This window comes from Amyelois transitella, chromosome 31 (assembly GCF_032362555.1).
Source record: "Amyelois transitella isolate CPQ chromosome 31, ilAmyTran1.1, whole genome shotgun sequence".
Classification (NCBI taxonomy): domain Eukaryota; kingdom Metazoa; phylum Arthropoda; class Insecta; order Lepidoptera; family Pyralidae; genus Amyelois; species Amyelois transitella.
The window spans coordinates 3,768,229-3,782,401 of record NC_083534.1 but is presented as its reverse complement, the minus strand read 5'-3'; the positions used below and the strand labels follow the sequence as shown (position 1 = coordinate 3,782,401).

Here is a 14,173-nt window from a genome sequence, read left to right as displayed (position 1 = left end):
TTATCACTAAGGGGCATGAAAAATAGATGTTGGCTGATTCTCAGACCTACTCTACTCTCAATATTCTCACAAAATTTCATGAGAATCGGTCACGCCGTTTCGGAGGAGTACGGGAACGAACATTGTGACACGAGAATTTTATATACGCAAACCCAGGTGATTTAAAGACAAAAATAATTAAAGTTTAAATGTTGTGGATATTGATATTCATACATGCATAAATGGGTAGGCAGAGACTACATCTTTCCACTTGCCACGATCTTTCATCAGGTGGTTTTTTCAGGAAACATAAAATGTGGAAAGTAATCTTGTTGACTTTTATCACCCAGGTGACCAAAGTGGTTCAAACCAAAATTTAAAAAAAAATGGTTCAGTAGATAACGGACGAGAATGTTGACCCGATCTAGCCTTTAGTCGCGTTTTACGACATCCATGGAAAAGAGCTGCAGTGGTGCTATTCTAACGTGCTGGGAACCACACGACAAAACAGCCAGTTCTTTGAACATACTTACATACATACATACATATGGTCACGTCTATATCCCTTGTGGGGTAGACAGAGCCAACAGTCTTGAAAAGACTGATAGGCCAAGCTAAGCTATTTGGCTTAATGATGATTTTTCTTTGAAATTTATTAAAATTAATTAGGTAATGACATAATATTGTGTAATATTATTTACAATATACCTACCTACTTTTTTTATTTATGGACAATCTTGCAAACAACCGTTCATTTATCATTTCAGATAAGTAAATCCTTATCTATTTGAAGTCCCAGAATAACATTCATGCCCCATGGTCATAATATAATGGTGCTATCATGGAAAATTTTATATTCTGCAACAAGTACAAAAGAACGGGATAAAAGATACCCTTTGTTCTTCTCCAGACTTATTACATAGGTGTTTTTTTTTTGGACTATGTGTACATTGTTTACCTAAAAGGCATTAACTATTACAGCGGGACAGTTTTAGGCGAGGTCTTGACGCTCCTTCAACAGCCTTTTCGGCTTCGGGCGGTTAAAAAATCTTCAAAAATTTCGTTTCGTAATACTTGAACGCTCCCATATAAGACCTATATAATAAGTCTGGAGTAGGACATGTGTAGGTACATGATATTACAAGAAGATTAATTCAGTATTTATCATACCTAATACTATTAGTTAGGATAAATGCGAAAGTAAGTTGGTATGTTTGTTATCTCTTCACGCGTTATCTTCTGAACCAATTCAACAATTTTTTTGAAATTTCGCTTATTTATATTAATAAGGTTCTGAAGGAGGTTCAGTTCATCAGGTAAAAACTATAGTGCCCGTGGGATTTTGCAATAAACCTGTTTTCTATCGAAGGTGGCGCTAAATTCGCGCTGGCTAAACAGCGGGTAAAAGCTAGGAATGTGTAAAAAAAATGGACTCATTGAAATTATTGAGTGTTCATGGCCAGTTGGTTGTAAAGTAGGTACTTCAAATCTATACTAATATTATAAAGCTGAAGAGTTTGTTTGTTTGTTTGAACGCGCAAATCTTGGGAACTACTGGTTCGAATTGAAAAATTCTTTTTGTGTTCAATAGACCATTTATCGAGGAAGGCTTTAGGCTGTAGTAAATCACGCTGCAACTATTAGGAGCGAAGAAATAATGGAGAATGTGAAGAAAGAAATTGGAAAAAATCCTTGAGGGCTTCAATGATGCCCAAAATAACTATTCCACGCGGACGAAGTCGCGGGCACAGCTAGTTGATAATAATTCTGAAGTGGTGATAAAAGGCGAAACCGTAAATAAAAGCTTGTTTTAAATCGTGACACGGGAGAAGCAACCGTATTTACCTAAGTTAAAGATTGAAGTGCTTTGACCTATATTTCAAAGTAACATTTTATCTGACAAAGATATTATTCAATCGTAATATTACACAATATTATAAATATTACAGTTTAAGCGCTCAAAATATGTGCGGCATTCCTAGAAATATTAAATGTCAGTTTATTTTTCAACATAAGATAGGTACTTAATCTACCGAACAAACAGAATTTCATGAATGCCAAATTACATTTCTGACTTTGTCTTTGGTTCATTTATATTCTGTCTCTTTCTCTCTCTCTCTCTCTCTCTCATATTTGTGCATTCCCAGTTGCACTTTCCACCATAGTGCTCGGGCCCTGGGGTCCTCTTTCCTCCATTTATCTTTACATTTGATCCGATCTCTTCAGCTCTCTCTTGTTCATCATAAGATATTTCCAAATTTGTGATTATACCTACTTACTCAACCTAATCAACTTAGGATTTCGCCATAGGTACATAGATACCTCATACCTCGATGACATAATAATGTAACAAAGTTACATATATTTTTAATTGGTACCTCTCCCTTTCTTGCAATATATCAGAGTGAGAGGCGAGATAAACTTCAAAAAGCACGTACACCATTTAAGCGCATGAACTGTATTTGAAATGAGACATGCAATAATCGATCTTAACAATTAAGTAATAAAGATTAAAATTATTTTACGAGGGTTTATCTGGTAAGTATTAAATAACTTCTTGTCTTATGATAACCTTAAGATGTCCAATAAATTTGTACATTTGTAGTATTCTTTCTTAGCCGATAGCATCATATATCTTCGATTGTACAAAATCATTAAAAGTGGAAATACTTAAAAAATGGCGTCAAAAGTACCAGTGGTCAAATTGTTAAATGGATACACTATTCCACAGATCGGCTTAGGAACTTGGAAGGTAAGATCTATTTAGCTTTCATCGATGGCTTCGCTCGCATCTTTACTTAGTCCCACAGAAATGTAACACAACTTTTTCTTTTTTTCATATTCTGTAACCTCACCGCGTCCCTCTTATGTATTTATTTGAGATTTTGGGTTTTTTTAAAGTGGCAAATAGGTACATAAGTTTAGAGGTTTCCATACTTTTTCCATACTACAAACAACTTTCACCAAAGTTCAATTATGATTTTAAGGATTTCATTTAAACTATGATTTACATAACTCAAAAACTCGACTAAAAATAATATAGTCAGCTAACATAGCTGGAGGTCCGAAGAATGTGAACGAAGCGAAAAAGTGTGCAGGGATCGTGGCAAGTGGAAATCTGATATAGTCGTTGCCTTCCCTTTCGAGAAAGAGCTCTAAAAAGCGATGATACTGATTACTTTTTTTCAAATCCCTAACGTCTCTTCCTAAAACTTGGTAGAAAGATAATTAATAGAGAAAAAATAAGAGCGGCTTAATTATATTTTATCTATGCATCCAAGACCAAAAAAAGTTAAAAAATTGTCAATTATGTACGGTCAATGTCAAACTTGCTGTTCTGTTTACAAAAAAGATATTTTTCTTTTCGTTTCGCATCTTGTCGAACAGTGCTTGCTAAAGTTTATTTTGTAAACGAGAATTATTAATATTGAACAATATTATTATACAAAATGGCTTTCAGCGTGAAGTTTAACAACGGACTGGAGTGCCCTATAATTGGATTGGGCACTTGGAAGGTATTTATCAGATTTAAGTCGAAAACTCCATCCGGTTACTTTCAAAGGCAGCGGTTACTAAATAAAAATAGAAACCACGTAATTCAAAACAATGAAAATCTGTCGTCAACCACATAATTGTTATTTGCAGAAACTTGAACCAAATTGAAATTGTTGAAAATTCTGTTAACAATCTAATAAGATTTTTTTTTATTCCTCTTAATTTATGAACAAGTAGCTTTTACACAAGGCTTGGCTCCATGAGAATTTATAGAAAAAATAGCCTATGTTACTCCTATTAGGTGTTGTTTGTCTCAGTGCTGAATATAAAAATCGTTGGTTGTAGAAACCACACGGTACATACATACATATAATCACGTCTAAATCCCCTGCGGGGTAGACATAGCCAACAATCTTGAAAATACCAATCGGCCACATTCAGGTGTTTGGCTCAATAATTGAGATTCAAATAGAGACAACAGGTTGTGCTAGCTCATTGCTTTCAAGAAGAATCTCTACTTCGTAAGCCTATCCCTTAGTCGCCTTTAACGACATCGTAAGAGATGGAGTGATCCTATTCTTTATTTCTATTGGTGCCGGGAACCACATGGTACCTATGTTATACCTATGAATAAAAAACAAATATAATTGAAGGTCATATCAATTGAGTAGGGTAATTGCGCTGGTTTGGCGTCCAGTTCTACTTTTCGTCCATTTCACTTTTAAACGCATATAAAAAGAATATAAACACACCTATGCACGCATGTTGCAACTTGTCACGATCCTTCATACTTAAGCAACAGTTCTAACAACCACAAAATCCAATTTGTCAAGTGAAAACTTCGAAAAAATTAAACTCAGTGGCCAGCATGTGTTCGTGTTTCGTAGACGTCATTGCCGATACAAAAAAAATAGCTGGTGCAGGAACACTCGGTGGTGGGTTTTTTGACTATTTCACATAGATTGGGTAATATTTTGGCATGTAAGGATATTTAAGAGTATAACTAACAATATGTTAAGGTTATTTTACAATGTTTTTGTAGAAATCTTAGTAAAAGTTTGCGGACGAATACTGACATGCCAATTTTACCAATTATTTGGTATCCGTCCACGTGGACGGAAACTAAAACAGCAAGCTAAATATTTGGAATGTTCATTTTACTTTTTCAGACCTATAAAAAAATATGTGTTTTCTTTAGATAGGAACTTTATTGGCTATTTGACAAGATATTTAGTTAACGTCCAATAATTTCTCAGTATTGCTTGTTTAAAAAAATGTTTAAATGGCATGGACGAAAACTAAACAGCAATTTTTTTTGTATTAGTTTTCGTCCATAATAGTGTGGAATCTACTTCTAACACATTTTCTTGTTAATTTGTACAGGTTTTTCTAGTAGGTACTAAACTTTGAAATTAATTGTTATAGATGGATTCGGGGAAATAAAAAAGCAGGAAATCTACTGCTGAAGAATAAATATTTTTGTTGATTAAATAAAAGATTATAAAGACAGTTTTTATTTAACATTGCACTTTTACTCTTTTTTACATACTGGACGGAAACTAGATCACACCAGGGCGAAAACCAAATTTTTTGGACGAAAACTAGTGAAATCTGCCATTTAACATTTAATTATTTATATAAAAAACAATGTAGTTATAATTAAAAGTTTCTTAATTTTTATCAAAAATAGACTATATGAGGTATATAAACAAATATGAGCTATTTTAATTAGGATACTTTATCATATTATTTTTACGTCTGAAAGCTAGCAACTCCGCTAATTGGACGAAAACCAGCGCAATCACCCTATATCAGCTTTTATTGATCTAAAATTCAAGGTTGTTAAGTTTCATATATATAAGGGACAAATTACACAGATTGAGTTAGCTTCGAAGTAAGTTTGAGACTTGTGTTACAAGATACTTACTTAACAATACTATATTTTATAATGAATACTTATACATATAGATTAGATAAACATCCAAGGCACAGGACAATCAGAAAAAGTTCTTTTCTCATAATGCCCTGGCCGGGATTCGAACCCAGGACCTCCAGTATCACAGAAAAGTATACTACCACTGCGCCACAGAGGCAGACAGTTCCTTGTGTTCTTGTTGTATTATTACTAGTGATCCACACCAGTTTTGCATGGGTAACATTCTCTCTGACATTCCAAACAGGAACAAAATCCATCCAATACTCTCTGAGATTAGTGTATATAGAAAAAAAGACAACTTCATATTAAGTATGATTACTAACATTTCTATAATATAATCATACATAATAATCACGTTTGTGTCCCTTGCGGGGTAGACAGAGCCAACAGTCTTGAAAAGACTGATAGGCCACATTCAGCTGTTTGACTTATGATAGAATTGAGAATCAAATAGTGACAGGTTGCTAGTGCATCGCCTAAAAAAGGATCGCAATTTTATAAGCCTATCCCTTAGTCGCCTTTTACGACATCCATGGGAAAGAGATGGAGTGGTCCTATTCTTTTTTAATTAATTGGTTCCGGGAACCACATGGCACTTAAATATTATATGTTTTCTTAATATTGCCAATTTTCCACTTAGATATTCCATCTCATTATCATACATAATAATCACGTCTGTGTCCCTTACGGGGTAGACAGAGCCAACAGTCTTGAAAATACTGATAGACCACATTCAGCTGGTTGACTTATGATAGAATTGAAAATCAAATAGAGACAGGTTGCTCGCCCATCGCTTAAAAAAAGAATCCTAAGTTTGTAAGATACCCCAGAGTTTAATTTTATCATGACTAGGTAATCATGATAAAATTAAACTCTGGGGTATCTTGGGTATATATATATCAATCTCCTGTTTGGTTTCCTTCCACCCAAAGGTTGACTGGAAGAGATTGCATTAGCGATAAGTCCGCCTTTGTACCATCTCTGTCTGTTTTGTATGTTTTACTCTTATGGTGCAATAAAGAGTTTTATCTATCTACGAGTAAGTTTATATAAAAAATAGGTTATCAATTTGAACCATACCATATTTGTTTAAATAACATTATGTCATGGTTGTAAAAGAGGCGACCTTCAAACATCTTTCAATGTCAAAGCTATCAAAAATCATTGAGACTAAGTAGGCTCTGTTTACCCGTAAGGTATTAAGACTTGATTATTGGTGCCGTGTAGTTCCTGGCATTAATAGAGAAAAGAATAGGACCACTCCATCTCTTCCCCGTGGATGTCGTAAAAGGCAACTACGGGATAATGAATTCATAAGCATGAATTAGGGATTCTTTAAGCGACAGACTAGCAACCTGTCACTATTTGAATCTCAATTCTATCATTAAGTCAAACAGCTGAACATGGCTCTGTCTACCCCGCAAGGGATATAGACGTGACCATATGTATGTATGTGTATGTATTCTATCATTAAGCCAACCAGCTAAGCTTATCCTATTAGTCTTTTAAACACTGTTGGCTCTGTCTACCCCGCAGGGGATATAGACGTGACCATATGTATGTATGTATTCTATCATTAAGCCAAACAGCTAAACTTATCCTATTAGTCTTTTTAACACTGCTGGCTCTATCTACCCCGCAAGGGATATAGACGTGACCATATGTATGTATGTATTCTATCATTAAGCCGAACAGCTAAACTTATCCTATTAGTCTTTTTACATACATACATATGGTCACGTCCATATCCCTTGCGGGGTAGACAGAGCCAACAGCCTTGAAAAGAGTGAATGGCCACGTTCAGCTATTTGGCTTAATGATAGAATTGAGATTTAAATAGTGACAGGTTGCTAGCCCATCGCCTAAAAAAGAATCCCAAGTTTGTAAGCCTATCTCTTAGTCGCCTTTTACGACATCCACGGGAAAGAGATGTAGTGGTCCTGTTCTTTTTTGTATTGGTGCCGGGAACCACACGGCAAATTGTAAATTGTGTGTAGCAAATCAAATGAATGAATTATCTATATATCTGTCTGTCTATCTCCGCCATCAGTCTAAGCCCGGTGACGTCACACAAGCTGTGAAGACGCCATCGACATTGGATACAGGCACATAGACTGCGCACACACATATACAATTATAACTTAAAGTCACAACACGAGTCTTTGTTTGTTTGTTTGTTAATGTTAATTTTTTTATGGCGTGCGCAGATTGACCTGCACTAGCACCTAGGTCATAAATGAAAATCAGCGTATTGCTCTATAGCAATAAATTCGTTGAGTTGTGACCATTTTGTATTGCTGCAACTCGTGCCCTAATTAATTTGTATTCCATGTGAAATTGTAAATTGTGTGTAGCAAATCAAATAAATGACTAATATATCTATAGTTTGATTTGAATCTAAATGAAAATTCAGTACACTCTGTACATAAATCTTTTTAAAATTGGCAATCCATAATATATATATATGTATATATATATTTTTTTATATATTAAATTCTCATAAAAAATATTAATCTGAACAATGTATTCTCTCGTCCACATTCTATTCTAAGTTTGGATAATTGTGAAGTTGACGTTGTTGAATAAAATGCTGCAGTGCAGTTTGTTACCGCTTCTTCTGCACTGACGCCTTGGAAGCGGCAGTCAGTAAACTTAGTTTTAAGTAATTCATTTGACGTCAACCAATGTTGTGAAACCAAACGTTTTGACAATTATTAAGCGATACGAAGTGTCCTATAATAATGAATGAAAATTTTGAATTTGAATTTGAATTATCTATCTGTCTGTCTATCTTTGCCATCAGTCTAAGCCCGGTGAGGTGACACAAGCTGTGAAAGACGCCATCGACATTGGATACAGGCACATAGACTGCGCACACATATACGGCAACGAGAGAGAAGTTGGCGAAGCCATTGCGGCTAAAATTAATGAGGGGGTCGTTAAAAGGTATGTTTTTTTTTGTTAAATCAACTAGCTGACGTCGACAGACTTATGTCAAAAAGGTTTTTTTAATGTAGCACCTAAATAGATAGATACTAGTATATTATAAAGCTGAAGAGTTTGTTTGTTTGAACGCGCTAATCTCAGGAACTAGTGGTTCGAATTGAATTTTTTGTGTTGAATAGACCATTTATCGAGGAAGGCTTTAGGATATACATATTACATCACAATGTAACTATTAGGAGCGAAGAAATAATGGAAAATGTGAAAAAAAAATTGCAAAAAAACATTAAAAAATAAAAATTGGCCAAATGGGTCTAGGCGTTGTTGAGTTATGCGCTTACACATTTTGCGATTCATTTTTATTTTAAAGATTAATTTTTTTAAGATTTAACGGCCGCCGTGTAATTTCCGTCGCATTAGAAAAAAAAAAACACTCCATGTTTCCCATGGATGTCGTTAAAGGCGACTAAGGCTAGATAGGCTTTTAAACTTGGGATCGCTCTTGTGAATTTTATTTTTTGTCACCAGAGAGGATCTGTTTATAACTTCCAAGTTGTGGAACACCTACCACCGACCGGACCTGGTCCGTGGAGCCCTGCTGACCACCTTGAAAGACTTGGGTCTCAAATATCTTGACCTGTACCTCATACACTGGCCGCAAGCTTATAAGGTGAGCACAGTGACATTCTGTGTAAACTTTATGCCGTGTGGTGTCCGACACCAGTGGTAAAATAGAATAGGACCACTTACATTTCGTTCTCATGGATGTCGTAATAGCTGAGAAAGGGATAGGCTTTCATACTTGGGATTCCCATTTGAGGCGATGGGCTACCAACCTGTCAGTATTTGAATCTCAATTCTATCGTTAAGCCAAATAGCTGAACGTGGCCATTCAGTCTTTTCAAGACTGTTGTCTCTGTCTACCCCGCAAGGGATATAGACGTGATTACCAGAGATCGGAATAGGTAGATTGATTTTATGTACTTGCATCATGAATTACCATAGAAATCATAACATGGATAAGCCTCTTTTCCGGGATTCCATTTCAGTACTTACACTTACAGTAAACTACGTTGTCCACGGGTAACATAGGACTACAATTTACGTGAACGAAGTCGGGGGAAAACAGCTACCACTAATATATTCTTCATCCCACTTGTAAAAAAATCCGGAAAAAATCTTAATAATTTACAAATCCCGCAATCCCGGAGGCATGTCCATATTAATATATACGTTTCAGTTCAATGACCCCAATTCAATCTACCTATTCCGATCTCTGGTGATTACATGTTATGTTATGTTAAACTTATGCACGCAATATGTACACCCTTATAACTCTAATGTAGGTATATATTCCAACCTCGTTTTTTTTACAGGAAGGCGGCGACAATTTCCCGACGGACGAGAACGGTAAAATCCTGGTCTCCGACGTTGATTACGTGGACACGTGGCGGGCCATGGAGCCCCTGGTCGGCGAGGGTCTCGTGAGGAGCATCGGCTTGTCCAACTTCAACAAGAGACAGGTGCTCAGGGTGCTGGAGATAGCCACTGTTAAACCTGTCACTAATCAGGTGAGGAATTGATTAAGGTATTTGGTCAATCCAACTTCAACAAGAGACAGGTGCTCAGGGTGCTGGAGATAGCTTCAGTCAGACCTGTCACTAATCAGGTGAGGAATTGATTAAGGTATTTGGTCAATCCAACTTCAACAAGAGACAGGTGCTCAGGGTGGTGGAGATAGCTTCAGTCAGACCTGTCACTAATCAGGTGAGGAATTGATTAAGGTAGGTATTGTTGGTCAAGGTTTTTGGTTCCCGTGTCAACCGTGCGGTTCCTGGTGCTAATAGACGAAATTAATAGGACCGCTCTATCTGTTTCCCATGGATGTCGTTAAAGGCGATTAAGGGATAGGCTTGTGGCGGGAGCGATGATGCGGGATCGACCGCCATCAAAGGGAAGATCTTCCGCCAGGGTAGGTGTGATGCCTGGGGAACCGCGCGACAGACGATGTTGTGTCGGAGGTTGAGATATATAATGCTCCAATACGTGAAGTTAAGGACGTCCTGGTAAAGGGTCAGTCAAAAAAGTACCCGAAACCGCCGAGCTTGCATGAAGAGAGTTATGAATGTGGATGAAGCGAAGGAAGTATGCAGAGATCGTGGCAAGTGGAAAGAGGTAGTCTCTGTCTACCCCTCCGGGAAAGAGGCGTGATTTTATGTATGTATGTATGTGTACGTGAAATCTTTGCTTGCGCGATTTAGACTTGTCGCTGTTTTCAAGCTTTTCAGTTTAAGGTCACACTTGACCTGACCTTTCGCCAGTCTAGTGTATTATAAATTTCGAGGACAATCAATAATCAAAATCAAAAGGTTAATCGATACTGCACACCCTGGTGGCATAGTATCTAATCTAAGCCGTATCACGACCTGAGACGTCACAAAAACAAGATGGCTTCTATGTGTAAAAGTCACTTTTGAATGTAAAATAAACCTATTTATTGATAACACATAAGCATTTGAAAAACGCTATATATATATGTATAGCGCTATAGCTATAATAACCTATATATATATATATATAGGTTATTACAAACATTTACATATAGTCAGTGAATATATAGGGATTGTAAGTATATATATATATATATATATATATATATATATAGGTGGGGATATATATATATATGTAAATGTTTGTAATCTGACATATTATTGAATGTTTAAAAATCATTATGAAATATACATACATACATGTATACATAAAATCGCGCCTTTATCCCGGAAGGAGACTACATCTTTCAAACTATCTCCACGCAAGCTCGTCGGTTTCGGGTACTCTTGACCTGACCCTTTACCAGGACGTCCTTAATTTGATCAAGACACGTTCGTCTTGGTCTTCCCACTCCGACCTTTCCCTCCGCACTCTCCTTGTATATCAGCTCAGTCAACCAGCTTTCATTCATCCTCTCCACAGAACTCAGCTAAATTTTCTTCTTCATTTCATTTCTTGCCGTGTGGTTCCCGGCACCAAAACAAAAAGAATAGGACCACTCCATCTCTTTCCCATGGATGTCGTAAAAAGCGACTAAGGGATAGGCTTATAAAATTGCGATCCTTTTTTTTTAAGGCGATGGGCTAGCAACCTGTCACTATTTGGATCTCAATTCCATCATCAAGCCCGAGCAGCTGAACTTTGTCATTCAGTCTTTTCGGGACTGTTGATGACTCTGTCTAGCCCGTAAGGGATACAGACGTGACTATATGTATGTATGTATGTATTTACGGGACTGTTGGCTCTGTCTACCCCGTAAGGGATACAGACGTGACTATATGTATGTATTTAATATCTTCACCAAGGTGGAGTGCCACCCGTACTTCAACCAGGCGCGTCTGAAGGCGTTCTGCGCTCAGCACGGTATAACTATCACGGCTTACTCCCCGCTGGGCTCCCCGGACAGACCCTGGGCTAAGCCGGAGGATCCGCAGCTGTTGCTGGATCCCCAGCTGGTGGCCATCGCCCAGAGACTGGGGAAGACTGTCGCTCAAGTTGTTCTGAGGTATGTTACTATGTAGGCTTTGGAGGATGAGCTTGTTAACTTGGGATGTTTCTATCAGGCGATGGGCTAGCATACATACATACATAAAATCACGCCTCTTTCCCGGAGCGGTAGGCAGAGGCAACCTCTTTCCACTTGCCACGATCTCTGCATACTTCCTTCGCTTCGTCCACATTCATAACTCTCTTCATGCAAGCTCGGCGGTTTCGGGTATTTTTGAAGTTAGTACATACATACATATTATCACGTCTATATCCCTTGCGGGGTAGACAGAGCCGACAGTCTTGTAAAGACTGATAGGCCACGTTCAGCTGTTTGGCTTCAAGATAGAATTGAGATTCAAATAGTGACAGGTTGCCAGCCCATCGCCTAAATGATGAATCCCAAGTGTGTAAGCCTAGCCCTTAGTCGCCTTTTACGACATCCATGGGAGAGAGACGGGAGTGGTCCTATTCTTTTTTCTGTTGGTGCCGGGAACCACACGGCACAGGTAAATTAGTAGGTAGGCTTTAGAGGATGGGCTTGTGAACTTGGGATGTTTCTATCAGGCGATGGGGTAAGTGGGCATGTAGGCCCTATTTATTCTGAAAGAAGAATCCCAAGTTCAGTTCAATCCCCTATAGTATAAGGGATTGGCTTTTCAACTTGGGATTCTTCTTTCAGGCGATGGGCTATCAACCTGTCACTATTTGAATCTCAATTCTTTCATTAAGCCAAACAGCTGAACGTGGCCTATCAGTCTTTTCAAGACTTTTCGCTTTGTCTTCCCCGCAAGGGATATAAACGTGACTATATGTATGTGCTTTTGTCCGCGATCATATTGCGTTTCGCTGCACCGATTCTGATGATGTTTTCGGGAAAGTGTTTTTTTTTCCACTTAGTAATGAAACTCGTCTTTAATATATAAGGATATCGATCGGAGGCGGTACTTTTTTTATTTTTAATTAAAACATTTTTATCTCCACAGGTACCAGATTGAACGCGGCAACATCGTCCTCCCGAAGTCTGTGAACAAGGATCGTATTGCGAGCAACTTCAACATCTTCGACTTCAAATTGTCTCAGGAAGACGTGTCGCTGCTGGACAGCTTCGACAGACCCAACGGGAGGCTGGTTCCTATGACCGCGTATGTTGTATTTTTGACGTGAATTTACGTCTCAAAAAACTGTTACGGACAGTCGGTATTTTTGTGAACCTTAATTGGTACCGGTATTTTTCTGAACCTTAATTGGTACCGGTAATTTTTGAGGCACGCTGTTATGGTCGTGATCTTTACTTGGATTGGTAATTACCGGTACCTGCCGCCGTAAGGTATGTATTGCGAGCAACTTCAACATCTTCGACTTCAAATTGTCTCAGGAAGACGTGTTGCTGCTGGACAGCTTTGATAGGCCCAACGGGAGACTGGTTCCTATGACCGCGTATGTAGTTTATTTTGACTTGAATTTACGTCTCAAAAAACTGTTGGACAGTCGGTATTTTTGTGAACCTTAATTGGTACCGGTAATTTTTGAGGCACGCTGTTATGGTCGTGATCTTTACTTGTGATGCTTAGGATTGGTAATTTAAATAAAGTACTATATTAAAGTATCTGGCGCCGAAAGGACGCTTTGATAGACCCAAAGGAAGACTAGTGCCTATGACTGCGTTTGTAACTTATGTCTTTTTCTTGCAAATAATCTATCAAATCTGGCCTCTGTGGCGCAGCGGTAGTGCGCTTGTCTGTGCCACAGTAGGTCCCGGGTTCGAATCCCGGCCAGGGCATAATATTAATATTCAAATTTATCTGGAACACGTAAAGATGAGAGAGAAAATAGCTAACAAATGTTCGCACTTTTTCCATATAGTCATAAAGAAGGCTACTTTTACGTGAGGTTTTAATTTCACTTATTTTCCAATTACAGTTCCTATGGACACGAGCACCACCCGTTCGAAAATGATGAATATTAAGCAGGACCATTATATTGCACGACAGGGCCATAATAAACCAGTGTAGATTAAAAAAATGTATTTTTTCTGTATAATGCACTGTTATATTTTTATGTAAATAAATGTTACTCGTCGAAAACTCTTTTGTTTTTTTTAATCCTGAAAGATCTTCCGGCTAGCTATCCAATAAAACGAGCAATATTTGTATATTTGCTTGCATTGTGCCGTATGGTTTCTGTGATGTATTCCGTGTGAATACTGAAATGAGATTAAAATAATGACGTGTAGATAGCCCTCCGCTCAAATGAAGAATTAAAAGTTTATTAGCCATTCCC

At 37.6% G+C, this 14,173-nt stretch overlaps 1 protein-coding gene across 4 annotated transcripts; it reads left to right on the top strand.

Moving 5' to 3' along the window:
• Window positions 1–2,566: 2,566 nt before the first annotated feature.
• Window positions 2,567–13,977, top strand: LOC106138968 (aldo-keto reductase family 1 member B1). Of its 4 annotated transcripts, none has more exons than XM_060953134.1 (8): window positions 2,567–2,731; window positions 8,214–8,356; window positions 8,882–9,023; window positions 9,730–9,876; window positions 10,073–10,120; window positions 11,710–11,909; window positions 12,877–13,035; window positions 13,814–13,977. In XM_060953134.1, exons 1-8 carry the CDS (start codon window positions 2,657–2,659, stop codon window positions 13,857–13,859), a joined length of 960 nt encoding a protein of 319 aa, XP_060809117.1. In that variant the 5' UTR covers window positions 2,567–2,656; the 3' UTR covers window positions 13,860–13,977. The 4 variants fall into 4 exon arrangements, with proteins under 4 accessions (XP_060809117.1, XP_060809116.1, XP_060809115.1 ...); XM_060953133.1 differs by lacking the exon at window positions 10,073–10,120 and adding an exon at window positions 9,975–10,022; XM_060953132.1 differs by lacking the exon at window positions 10,073–10,120 and having other exon boundaries at window positions 9,730–9,924.
• Window positions 13,978–14,173: the final 196 nt, after the last annotated feature.

What these genes read in the sequence shown, in the direction of transcription:
- LOC106138968 (XM_060953134.1), top strand. Translation starts at nt 2,657, where the DNA reads ATGGCGTCAAAAGTACCAGTGGTCAAATTGTTAAATGGATACACTATT. An exon ending in TCGGCTTAGGAACTTGGAAG is followed by an intron (nt 2,732 to 8,213) that starts GTAAGATCTATT and finishes CTTTGCCATCAG; the next exon opens with TCTAAGCCCGGTGAGGTGAC. An exon ending in GTCGCTCAAGTTGTTCTGAG is followed by an intron (nt 11,910 to 12,876) that starts GTATGTTACTAT and finishes TTATCTCCACAG; the next exon opens with GTACCAGATTGAACGCGGCA.